General features: G+C 31.5%; 6 protein-coding genes across 6 annotated transcripts in view; 3 read left to right on the top strand and 3 right to left on the bottom strand.

Annotated features, from left to right (window-relative positions):
• Positions 1–2175, bottom strand: part of LOC107194729 (5'-3' exoribonuclease 2 homolog) — a 31991-nt gene extending 29816 nt beyond the window's left edge. The window contains exons 1-6 of the mRNA XM_015584401.1: positions 2082–2175; positions 1263–1390; positions 1073–1184; positions 819–992; positions 583–745; positions 52–512 (exon numbers count right to left, since the gene is read on the bottom strand). Of these exons, the coding sequence (XP_015439887.1) occupies positions 52–512; positions 583–745; positions 819–992; positions 1073–1184; positions 1263–1390; positions 2082–2156 (1113 nt within the window). The 5' untranslated portion in view covers positions 2157–2175. The remainder of the gene's footprint in view (positions 1–51; positions 513–582; positions 746–818; positions 993–1072; positions 1185–1262; positions 1391–2081) is intronic.
• Positions 2176–2633: 458 nt separating this feature from the next.
• On the top strand, positions 2634–4850 carry LOC107194677 (luciferin 4-monooxygenase). The gene is made up of 6 exons (XM_015584334.1): positions 2634–2669; positions 2931–3074; positions 3155–3945; positions 4019–4191; positions 4251–4658; positions 4712–4850. The coding sequence occupies exons 2-6, from the start codon at positions 2958–2960 to the stop codon at positions 4831–4833; spliced, it is 1611 nt and encodes a 536-aa protein (XP_015439820.1). The 5' UTR covers positions 2634–2669; positions 2931–2957; the 3' UTR covers positions 4834–4850.
• A 211-nt stretch (positions 4851–5061) lies between these two features.
• LOC107194678 (3'(2'),5'-bisphosphate nucleotidase 1) lies at positions 5062–6402 on the bottom strand. Its single transcript, XM_015584335.1, has 4 exons — positions 5955–6402; positions 5643–5862; positions 5410–5494; positions 5062–5336 (listed from the first exon to the last, which is right to left on the bottom strand). The coding sequence occupies exons 1-4, from the start codon at positions 6310–6312 to the stop codon at positions 5076–5078; spliced, it is 924 nt and encodes a 307-aa protein (XP_015439821.1). The 5' UTR covers positions 6313–6402; the 3' UTR covers positions 5062–5075.
• Positions 6403–7503: 1101 nt separating this feature from the next.
• Positions 7504–9006, top strand: LOC107194521 (dimethyladenosine transferase 2, mitochondrial). Its single transcript, XM_015584163.1, has 3 exons — positions 7504–8276; positions 8389–8708; positions 8811–9006. The coding sequence occupies exons 1-3, from the start codon at positions 7623–7625 to the stop codon at positions 9004–9006; spliced, it is 1170 nt and encodes a 389-aa protein (XP_015439649.1). The 5' UTR covers positions 7504–7622.
• A 587-nt stretch (positions 9007–9593) lies between these two features.
• On the top strand, positions 9594–10231 carry LOC107194934. The gene is made up of 2 exons (XM_015584645.1): positions 9594–9710; positions 9785–10231. Exons 1-2 carry the CDS (start codon positions 9594–9596, stop codon positions 10229–10231), a joined length of 564 nt encoding a protein of 187 aa, XP_015440131.1.
• Positions 10232–10944: 713 nt separating this feature from the next.
• On the bottom strand, positions 10945–11835 carry LOC107194914 (transmembrane protein 179). The gene is made up of 2 exons (XM_015584627.1): positions 11595–11835; positions 10945–11509 (listed from the first exon to the last, which is right to left on the bottom strand). The coding sequence occupies exons 1-2, from the start codon at positions 11702–11704 to the stop codon at positions 10954–10956; spliced, it is 666 nt and encodes a 221-aa protein (XP_015440113.1). The 5' UTR covers positions 11705–11835; the 3' UTR covers positions 10945–10953.
• Positions 11836–13016: the final 1181 nt, after the last annotated feature.

Raw genomic sequence — 13016 nt, 5'->3', positions numbered from 1 at the left:
AATAAGAACGGTTCATCGACAATATCATTACATCAGAAAAATGTTACTTACTCCTGTTTTGTATACTGTTTTTTTATACAAATTAACGAGCCTATCAATAGCCCCTTCTCTAATCTCCAACGATGGGAGGTGAGGTAAAAAATCATTTCCTACGAAGAAACACATGAACACCCAATCATCAATAGCTCGTTCGAAATCGTACTTAAACGGTAGATTAGGCATTTGCAACTCTCTTTCTAAGTATTCTCTGAGTACATTTAACCGCACAAATATGAACTGACACTCGGATCCGAAAGCATTCTCTTCCTCTTTCTCATTCGGCTCCGAACCCGTACATTCTTTCATTTCGTGACCTAACTGACCGCATATGTCACACGGCCTCGGTTTATTGGGTTTGAATTCTTCACGAATAATTGTGAAATTCGGTTCATGCGTGGCGAGCCCCAACATAATTAAATCCGCGTCTGCTCCGCAGAGAACGTGTTGTGTGTTTGGATCGTGATCGGGTTGTGCTGTTACATAAAAAGACAATTTATTAAATTGTTTATGATAACTTAGCAACGTAACTATTGAGTTACTTACCTCTTTGTTTGCGTATAAAATCCATTATCTTATGCTCCCCTTCACCTGGTACATTTGCATCACTTAGAATTACTTTTATATTTCTCCAACCTGGATCATTATTTAAACGATCGTGTATGTAATAATGCAAACATTTCGACAATCTTGCCATGAAGGGTGTACCCTGTAATCAATAAATTAATTGAGAAAAGTGTTACCTCTAATGTTTCCGTATGAAATAAACAAATCCTACAAACCGGTGTGATGCAATTACTATCAAAATGGTCTTCTTTTGGTTTCTCTGGTGGTAAGTTTGCACCCTTGTCTGCCAACTCAGAACGTATTCGTTTGATTTCGTTAATTTTCTCAGTTGTTTCCTTCGACGCTCTAAATCTTCGTGATCTTTGTTGATTCATTTTGGCTCTAGGTGCCTACACATATTAATTAAATGTACAATCATATATATTACAACCACCAATTGCTTGTCTCTGTTATAAAAAGAAGTACTTACAACTCCGTCAATGGCCATATAAAGTAACTTCCTAGGTCTCACAATACGAAACAGCCGGTCAATGCATTCGAAAATGGCTTCCATCATTTCATCTTCATCTTTTGGTGCTGGTCTGCAATAATATCACTCATTGTGTAAGATCCTTTCAAGTGTTTAGCTATTTCAAATCGTTAATTCAATGAATATTTACTTATCCTCTGGATGAGTACATGGATGGATAATACCATTCATGTCAAGGTATAAGTTATCAAATTCCACTCCATTTGGATTTGGGTCAGCTGCATTCACAGGTACTCTAACACCATTAGTAGTAATCGGCTATAGAAACACAACAAATATATAATTCAAATCCATATAAATTTAAATTTGGATAAAACAGTCATATATTTGTTTCTAAACTGAGCATTAGATCATTTAACACACTATATGCTTGCAAGACATCACCTATGTTAGATTCAATATGTTTTGAAGTATGATAACAGATATTGTATAAAAAGTATGAAACACTCTTACAATGTTTTTGCATTAGTGTGCAGTAATAAAAATAATGGAAAACATATATTCCGTATACCTTTCTGAACCTTCTTTTATGAACCTATAAGAATTCAGCTATTTTGCAATTCAATACTTTTATATAAAAAAATACACCTTAAATATTTTATATTCATTTATTAATATCAAGTATGAAAGTACTCAGATAACCCTGCAAATACCAATCAAGAATAACATTATTTCGTAATCTATTATTATAATAAGCTGGAAGACGTGTACAATGTATTTATGGCAATTTGTGATGCCATTACCACGATTTTGTATAGAATGCTAGCGTAAATAAAGTTGTCAATAAACACGTTCAAAAGCATATAAAAATCAGTTCACAAGCAGTTAAAACTGTTACACGAAGGAAATTACAAAAATTGTGAAAGAGTTACACGTTTTACCTTAGATGAGCGTTCTTTTTCGTAAAGTAAATAAATCGTTCATCGTCAACGTAAACTATCTAACCTACCTTTTGCTCGATGCATTCCACAATCACGGATGGATACTTTCTACTCAACCACCGAAAAAATGCTGGAACACCCATCTCTCACTCTTCGTCTTCCTCTTTCGATGCAGTTTTTATTTATACACTTAATCGTTTCTCAAAAATTTTCGTAAATCGAACGAGTACAAACTGTTTTCACCGTTTACTCATATTTAACCTATAACGTAGAACGTAGAACCACATACAAACTCTGACGGAATTGTATGTAAGTATGCGTATACATTGGTATGTATGTAAATACAAAATGTCTCACGCAGTGCTGCCACTCTTGGCGTATCAATGAATTGACTGGAATTGACACTTCATAATCGTAAAACAAAAAAGATAAATTATTTTAATATAATATTGAAGCAAACGTAATATTATCCATGAATTGAACAATAATATATTTTCTATTAATTTTTATGAGAACTGTAGTATGTATAATGATGGAATGAAATGGGTTATTTTGCTTACTATATACATTAAATACTCCCTCTATTAATTTACCGGTCTGTAGACAGTAGGCGTGTATTATTACAACGTATCCATAATTAAGTGTAAATTGATACGGTACGTTACTTTTTAAGATATTAATTACCCATTGTTATTCCTTACCGATAATTTCACTAAAAATAAAAGAAAATCAACGGTGAAACATGAAATCACAACGCCTAGCCTTTATAATTAATAACTAGCTTCAGTTAAAGTAATCATTAATTTAATGTCTTATTTGTTCGTTCACGAATAATTGATATTAACAGCCTACTGAATAAGGTTCAATTACTTACAAAATTTTGTATAATGACACTAAAAAAAATCATTTCTTTTCAGTGAATTACAGAATAATCTATATTCAAAATGCAACAGAAAAATATTCTACATGGTCCACCCGATACTATTCCGCAATTCAAAAATTTATCCATGGGACAATTACTTTTGAACCAATTAAGTGTTCATGGTAATTGGGTTGCACAGGTAAATAATTGAAATATTTTCTTTATGGTATACACGAATGAAGTACTTTTAATATTTCTAAACATTAAAAATATTTCTAGGTAGATGCTCTCACAGGAAGAAAACAAACATTTAAAGAAATTCTGATTGACAGTCAAAAGCTAGCTGTTGCTCTTGAGAAAGAAGGCTTAAAGAAAAATGATCATATAGCTATATGTAGTGAGAACAATATAGAATTTTGTATACCAATGTGTGCAGCGTTTTATCTAGGGGCTACTGTTTGTCCATTGAATCCACTTTATTCGGAAAGAGAACTGAAACATGCATTAACTATTACAAAACCAAAATACATTTTTGTATCTGCAGTTGGGATAGTTAACATACTCAAAAACCACAATCAGTTATTCTGGTTGCCAAAGTTGATAATGTTAACAGAATCAAAAGTTAATAAGTTTCCAACTATCAAGAGCTTAACATCAAATGTAACTGTTGATAGTAGCTTCCATGCCTGCGCTGTTGATGATGATCATGTATTAGTTATTCCATATTCCAGTGGTACAACAGGCTTGCCAAAAGGAGTAATGTTAACAAACAAAAATTTGTTAACAGTGATAAGGCACTTTGCAGTTTCAACACCTGAGATATTAAATACTAATGTAATAACTTTAGCTTTATTACCATTCTTCCATGCATATTCTTTCTCTGTGCTTCTTGTAAGACTTGCATTTGGAAATAAGAGTATCATCTTACCACGTTTCGATGAAAAAATGTTTCTACAAACTATTGAAAAGTATAGAATTGAGTATATAACTCTTGTACCACCGCTTATGGTGTTCCTAGCAAAACATCCTATTGTGGACAAGTACGATTTATCTAGTATTAAGGATATTTGGTAAGACGTTGGTTTGACTCAATACATTTCACTATTAAAGTACAATCGTTCATCAATATTTCTCCACAATCAGGTGTGGTGCGGCACACTTATCAGAAGATATTGCAAAAATGGTTGCCGAAAGACTGAATGTAAGGAGTATAAAACAAGGGTATGGATTAACGGAAACCACTTTGGCTGTAGTTAAATTGCCAAATAATAGTATGAAATATGGAAGCGTAGGGACATTAGCCCCAGGAACTTCAGGTGATACAGTCAATATCTTTGTTCCTTAATACTTTTTTAACATTGTCTTTTCTGTTTAGCAAAAGTAATACCAATAAATGGAGGTGAATCAAGCGAACCTCTGGGGCCAAACAAAATGGGAGAACTATGTTTCAAAGGAGATTTAATTATGAAAGGATATTATAATGATGAAAAAGCTACAGCAGCTACAATTGATAAAGATGGCTGGTTGCATTCAGGGGATATAGGATATTACGATGAACAGTGTTATTTCTATGTAGTGGATCGTTTAAAAGAACTTATTAAGTACAAAGGATATCAAGTTCCACCAGCTGAATTGGAAGCATTACTGCTAACATGCTCTGGAGTTAAAGATGCAGCAGTTATTGGGATACCAAATGAAGAAGCTGGCGAATTACCAGCTGCCTTTATTGTCAAACAGGATGGATCCAACATAACAGCAGAAGACATTACTAAGTTTGTAAATGGTAAGTGTTTGACATCATATGAATGTATTCCCTACTAATAAAAACTGTTACAGAACGTTTGTCGAGTCATAAAAGACTTCGAGGCGGCATCAGATTCATTCAAAGTATTCCTAAAACTGCATCGGGGAAGATATTGCGCAGAGTATTACGCGACACGTTTAAATCAAAATTATAAAATGCCGGTACTAGAAGGAAACAATACGACATCGAACCTACCCTTGCCTTATTTTTATATTTATTTTAAAACATTGAGACATAAGACACAGTTCAAATTTTTTTCCCCAACCATCTAGAGCTTAAAACTTCTTAAAATGTAATTCCAGAATTTTTTTACTTTAATTCGGTATCTGGAATACTTTATATTGCTCATAAGTCACAAGCGCATAAATTTTTACAAAGAAAAACAAATTATATACATTACTGTTTTAATTTATCTTTTACTTCTTGTGGTATCTGACTCAAGTACCATTGATGATTCTCACCAGGAGCAGTAGCTAACACGCCTCGTACGTTCGGGTGTGATGTTTTCGCATCATACGAATAATATTCTCCACGAAAATCAGTTAGTGTACCACCAATAGCATGAAGAATAGCCTCAGGTGCACAGGTGTCCCATCTCTTGCAGCCTTTACTAGCAAATACATACGCATGAGCCTTTCCCTCCATTAACAGTATTACCTGTGACAAAGTAAAAATATTAAATACGCCATACAAATAAATGTCTCTTCATTAATTATATAAGTAACATTACTTTGTATCCTGCACCTCCAACACGTAAAACTTCATCAGGATGTAAAGCATTTATAGCTGCCTGAACGTTACTATCTGAATGTGAACTGAAAATGTGTAGTGAATTTTATTAATTAAAACTTCCTCGGTATGTAAAACATTTATAATTGACTGAACATTACTATCTATATGTAAACCAAAAATGTTTAAAACTAACAGGATTATAACTTTAATGATCATAAAACTGAATCGTACCGTGTAGTTGTAATTATTTTCTTTCTATCTACAGGTGCAATTGGCGAGAATCCCCCAAATCCTACACCATTAATACCCCAAATAGTACGTCCTACAACATCATTATCAGTATTTTTATAATATGGTTGATGAATCACACCTCCAACTGCTCTTTTTCCAATTGCCACTCCCACTAAAACTGTAACATGTTCTACAAGTCCCTGTGTATATTCTGATGTTCCTGAAATATTATAATTTCATCATATGTCTATACATATATAATAAACACAGTATTTCTGTGCTTGAATAATGTTAATTGAATTGTATACATACCATCTAATGGATCGACCCAAACACATATGTCTTTAGGATCAATGTTTTCCAGATTTGATGGTAATTTTAATTTTAGTACTTCTTCATCCACTTCTGTCACAACCCAATCAGATGGTATATCACAGTTAGATGATTCTTCCTCACCAATAATAGTGATATTTGGAAATTGAGAGCTTAATGAAGCAATAATACACCTTTGTGCACAACGATCAGCTTCAGTTTGTAAATCATTTTTGCCCTTCTCTACTATATTTAGAGCTCCTTGACTCATAACATCTCTTATAATTTTACCAGCTCGCACAGTAGCAGATATAGAAGAAGCCACTATGCGTGATAACAAGGAAGCACTCTGAGCCATTTCAAAAACTTTTCTGTTAATAATAACAGATATCGGCACTAATCTTTTATTAACAACACTTTCAATATGTTGTACATATAACTGCTCTGAATCAAGCTACAAAAACATTGTAATAAGAAGACTTAGAAAGCACCACTATTTCTCAAGGTTGTATTAAGTAACACAGGAAAGTTCCAGAATTTTGTAATAGGTTTTTTCAAATGTTCATATTATTAACTTGTTAATCTACTGTTATAATAAGTAGAAATTTGAAACTTTTTTCACAAATATTTTGTGTCATTATAGATAATGTAATTACAGATGTTATAAACGTACGATAATGGATAAATTTTTTATTTTCATTAATTACTATTCATACTATTCATACAGCTGTTTAAAAAAACATGAAATTCGTGTCGATAAAAATTGTAAGCGTCGCGAAAGTCAAACAACAATCCGTTAAATACTTTTTTCTTCATTTTACTTATTTCATACGAAACTATCAAAAATTTACACTGAAATAATTCTTTAACATACTTGTATATGTATATATACACATATCCTACATATATATTTTTGTCATCACAGAATCATAACACTATTAAATGACCATGACCAACCGTAATACACGTCGTTAATTTGAACAATTATTTATAAAAATAACACTTTTTCTGCTAAAGAATTCTACCAGTAAAGAAAATATATATTTAGGAAGAATACTTACAAAATCGTAATATTAGAATACTATATAAACTGGTCGATAAATAGATTATGTTATAACAAAGTTATAACGTGTGTGACTCCCACATTTTATTATGAAGATGTATATATACATATAACTATTCATTTAGACGGCATATTGTATGTCCACTGAACATTTTTCTATCGTAGAAAAATAAAAAAACGTAATATTTTGGAAACAGTATCAATCTCTTCAATTCTACAATGTACATAAATATATCGTATTATGTTCTATTCAAGGCATTGTGTACGGTGTACTTATGTATATATATTATCCATATATAAATATGTAGAATTGTGACTAATTGAAAAACATAAAAGATTAACGACCGCTCTTTATATAATACAGCACACGTGAAATACTACTTAATTACATACACAAATTTGTTTAAATACATTTGTTAAATTTCTTATGAAAAAAGTGTACTAAACTAACCTTAAGTCTATTTTTCGATATGTTTATTACATTGCACTTTCAATAAAAAGAAATAGATGACAGAAAATTAAAGATGATACGACGAAATGGGACACTATTAACATGTAATTTTATATGGCCACAACAACAATCCTGTAAGAGTGTTATTTCCTACATGGTAGGGAAGTTTAATTCAGTATCAAGATTTCTGCAGTCAAAATGTTCCTCAAAACCAAAGAAATATAATAAAAGACAAACAAAGATTCTGGAGTATATAAAAACCTTTAATGCAAACCTAGAACAAAATATTCCACAGCAATATGTAACTATTGATGGAAAAGCAACAGACTTATACCTTATAAATGCAGAAACAGCTCAGCAATTTACTTCATTAATCAAAGATGATCTGTTGAAAAATGCATCTCATGTAATAGAATTAAACCCAGGTATGGGTTTATTAACAGAAGAATTACTCAAAATTGGTGTTCCATATGTACATTTGTATGAGGGACAAGTTGAATTTTTTGATACACTAAATAAGCTATATGATAAATATCCTGACCGATTTAGTTTAAATAAAGGAAATCTTTTCCATCTATCAAAGACAATGCATGTAAATTATCGTTCTTACGGCTATGATGATACAGACGATTTACTAATAAATGTGCAACGAAACGAATGGAACAAAGAAAGTTGTATGCAACTTGTTGGTTCCACATCTAGGCCCATGTTTGTGAACCATTTGATATTAAGTACAGTGTTTCGAACATGTTTAATGTCAAAGGGAAGACCAACTTTTTATATTGCTATACTACCATCTATGTGGAGTGTTAGTATAAGAATTTTAATACTTCTTAAAAATATATTGTTTAATTTATATCATAAGATGGTCTATTATTCTATACACATGATATTTATAACTCTTAATATTTCATTTTTAGAAAATGACAAAACGGAATCTATCATCTGTGAGACCAAATTACATTATGTTCCAAACTATATTCAATTACCATGTTTTTGGAAAACTGGATAGAAAAGCATTTATACCATGGAACAGAAGCATGACAAAAAAAGATCTTATGAAACCAGAAACGATGTGCAACATTGATACTGAGGATATCTCCTTTCTGTATCTAGTCAAAATGGAACCAAAACAAGAAATTCCTGTAGTCCTCAATGGAAAAGAAGATTTGTTCTACTTCTGGCATTTTGTTCGACAGAATTTCTATAAACCATCAAATCGAATAATACCAACATTGGAGTGAGTATAGTTGTACAACTATAATGTGCTAAAAATTCCATTCAGATTATACCAAAATATGAAGGCAATATTATTAAATGCATAATATATTAATCTTTTCAGAAGAGTAATACCAGGTTGTGGTGTGCGATTAATAGCTAAGGATTATAATGTGTTTACTATGTTCAATGACTTGGATATTAAACAGATACAGGATCTTTTTTTGGAGTTTAGATCTTGGCCAGAATTTGAAGCAAGTGCATTCACATCAAGTGCAGATCAGACTAAATTATGGTTCAGTAATTATTTAGAAGAATAACAGGATGGTTGTGATTATGAGAATAATACAATAGTAATGTAATGATTTTATAATCATTAACAATTCTTATATTCGTAAACAATAAATTAATGAGTATTCTAACCATTAATGTTTTGTTCATGCTTGTAAATACTACAAATAAAATAAAAGAATATTAAGTGTACAGCAAAATATATTGTATTATAGCACTGATGGTCTAAAATAAAATGGAAGTTACATTTGTAAGAAAAATTTTTGAATAAATTATCTGCATTCTGTATAGTTAGATACTGATTAAAGAAATAAACGAGTGCATTTATGGGTAGTGGGAGGAAAACGTCAATTCACTGCAAATGCTAAGTACTGATTGGTTACTGATTTTAATACTCTTATTTCATTGAACTATGGTTGTCCTTGAAATCTCAGGGTCAAATCAGGTCATTGAAAGAAAAGTACATCAAGCAAAGTTCTCTGTAACTTCAGTGAAAAGTAACACTTGATGATACAAGCTTATATTTAAATTAAATTAAAGCTTAAATAACCTACTTTCCATAAAAATAAATTCTTACATTTTTATATTCTGAGTTGAGTACTACAATATATATAAAATGAAGTGGCTAGTTTTTGGTATTATATTCATAATATACAATTACATCATATTATGTCAAGATATTGTATTCCCAGATGATGAGGAATTGTCTCATGTTGGTGGCAACAGTGGAGTGGTAATTATAATTAAGCAATAGTATGAGTTACATTGTGCAATAATAAGAGTCATTCAATAAGCATATTCCTGTAGATAACAGAACGTATTCCAATATCCTCGCCAAGTGAATGTCCGGAAAATATGCTCCTTTTTCCTGGATATGGGACTACATGTGTATGCGATTGCAGACCTAGATTTTTATATTTTCCTACAAACGACAGCTGTCATGAAGCCTACATGCAAGGGCCCTGCCCATTGAATTATTATGTAGTACTGCCTAAAAATGAGGCTGTACCACGATGTGTGGAAAATCCATGCCTTACAGATGGTGTAGTACAATACAATGGTGTATGTTATCCTCTAAGAACCATAGGTGGTCCGTGTGGTCCAGAAGGAGTATTGGGAGTAAATGAGACTACTTTCGAATTGGAATGTGTCCCAGCAAATGTTGCACCATTCTTAATAATTGACGCACCTAAACGGCGGTGTCCTGCCGGAACCCGTAGAAACAGTCTCGGAATATGTAGAGACATAATCTGAACTGTTATTTGCATGCTTTTCAGCATAATAAACTCTTATGTGCAATTATGATTCCAATATATTATAAGCATATATTACATACATTTACAAAATATATTTTAAAATATATTTAGATAATATAATTCCTAATGTGAATTTCACACTTTATATACATTTAATAATTATACATGTATACTTATAAAATTTGTAGAATCAACTCTTTTCATTAAAAGTGACTAAATATCAATTCGACACTATTTTATACAATTCTCCTGTTCTCGGATATTCTATGTACAAGTGAAAGAGATTATAATACAATAAAAATACTTTAGATTCAACATTTTCCTTAGTTAAATTAATGGTAATTAACATAAAGATCTAAAATTACAGAAAAAAGAACTGTAAAGCCTGTGAGTAGTAATTTTATCCAGTCTTGATATGTGTAAAGTTTAAAAACTAATTAACAAGTTATACTCTTAACAGAAAACAATTTGTTTCAATAGATTGTTTTATATTGTAAAAACCTTACAGTTAACTATTAAACCTATCCATTCCTTTTAACAGTTTGAAATGTTATTTTAGGTCATAATATACTGATTCAATTACATCAATTGGAAACTGTGCGTTTGGAAAAAAAATTCCATAGAGTACAAACATTTCTTCAAAGAAAGTTTCAGTATGATTGAATTCTGTACAATAAAGAGAGTTAAGTATTTCAAACACTTTGTGTCATCATTGCATTTCTAGTTTATTTCTTGTATCTCATTACTTTTGGCAGCCTCTATCAATCTCTGCCTTTCTCTATACATGGAAACTTTCATATTTTCCAACTGATGGTACCGTAACAATTTTAAGACTGCAAAAACAGATAAACCAACCCAAATAGATAAACTGGTCCAAGTGCCAAATTGAGCAGCACCTAATTCTATATGGAAACCAGATGTATCTATTCCATCAGCTTTGTCAATATCATTTCCAGCTGCCAATTCACATGACGGAAATCTTTTTGTCATATTTTGACACCAGGTCATAAACCCAAGGGTAACAATAATTGCAGCCACCAATGTTATTGTTGTGAGAACTATAGAACTAACAACATCTATGAACGCAGACAAAAAGGAGCTGTCTTCTCCACGGTACATTAACAATGATAATCTGTAGATTTGTACAGCAGATGTTAAAAGTAACATCAAACCAACAAATAGGGTATAATTACAATAAGCACGCGAAGCCCAGTTTACTACAAACTGTCCATCTGATTCTTGCCATGTTCCATTTGAAAATAATAGGCAATGTCCTCTGTAAACAAAAAATTATAGCGATAACATGTCAAATGTACATTTCAATGCTGAATATTAATCCTGTTATTTAATACGGCGACTACCTAAATTCATCTTGATGCAAGCTCACAGGTATGATAATACAGAGTGATAGGATAAGAGCCACAATGTATCCGGATATCTGACTCAGAAGCAAGATGTTGGTTAAAGCCATTTTCTTGAAAACAAGAGAAAATTCGTACTTTACGATGCGTTTGCACAACTGACAAACTGTCCGTGTAAACGATCTTCTAATTTCTAATGTCTAATCGTTGGATAATTTTTATGACACTTCAGCCGAACACAACGCATCTGAACATATTAATAAATGCGTACGGCAGATACTGATCTGAACGTTGATGTAGTCAGTCTGGTAAACTTTTCGAAAAACATCTCTCATTCAACATTTAAACAAATTATCAAAATACTGAATCGTTAAACATAATTGCATAGCAGAATTTTTTGGAACAACTATGAAAATAAAATTATTGATTTCTTACACATAGGAAACAAGAACCTTTTATCGTAATAAAATATTTACTCGCAAGTTATAAAACAATTAGTCCACAGGTATTTATCAAAATTATAATGCAGAAAATGCACTCGTTCACTACGTACTAATTTTTCTGTATGACCAGGAAATGTGCAATGTTTCGAAAGATGATATGAATCATTAGCACTTCCTTCTGTTCGAATATATATATATATATATAGGGTGTCGAGTAAATCATGGTACAACTAATTGAAAATATAGAATAAAATTTATGCATATGAAGTTTTGTTTATGAGCAAATGAAATTTGAAAATTCATCACGTACATATATTTTCGAATATGACTGATCAATGAGTCTGTCCATTATTCGCTACTTACCATTTATATTAAATGTTTATGATATCATAGTATTATTTATTTGTCTTTATCAATCTGATTAAACATATTCTGTTTATGATAAAATATTTAAAAACATTACTAAAAATAACAATAATTAATAATAGACAGATAAACGAACTCAATAGTACACAAATGTCTATTTAGAAGATGAATTTTACTCTATAGTTTATTTTCATTTTTGCTCGTAAATAGAAACATATTCTCGATTCTACTACGATTTACTGGACACCCTGTATATAGAACCAATAAACAAGAATGTGTAGTAAAAATGAATCACAAATGATCGCAAATGCGTCTCGTACATTGCAATACATTCTATGCGGGAAAGCAACATTGAAACGGAATAAGTTTCTCTCAAAATTACGAAAGATGAGTAACGAGAGATATGATAATACATTCGATTCGTAGATGTAAGTTTTCGTGCTATTCCGCTAGTTACAGGAGCAAAATGACTAAAGCTCGCTGATAAATAGGAATGAATAAATTTATAACCGAATGCAGCAGAATCGTTATATCGTGCACGATAGAGCGGCGAACGGGATCGCATTGATGCAGAAGAACAGAAAGAAGATTGAAAAAATCCGAGCGTCATTGT

This window comes from Dufourea novaeangliae, unplaced genomic scaffold (assembly GCF_001272555.1).
Source record: "Dufourea novaeangliae isolate 0120121106 unplaced genomic scaffold, ASM127255v1 scaffold8, whole genome shotgun sequence".
Lineage (NCBI taxonomy): Eukaryota > Metazoa > Arthropoda > Insecta > Hymenoptera > Halictidae > Dufourea > Dufourea novaeangliae.
This window is presented reverse-complemented; position numbering and strand designations above follow the sequence as displayed.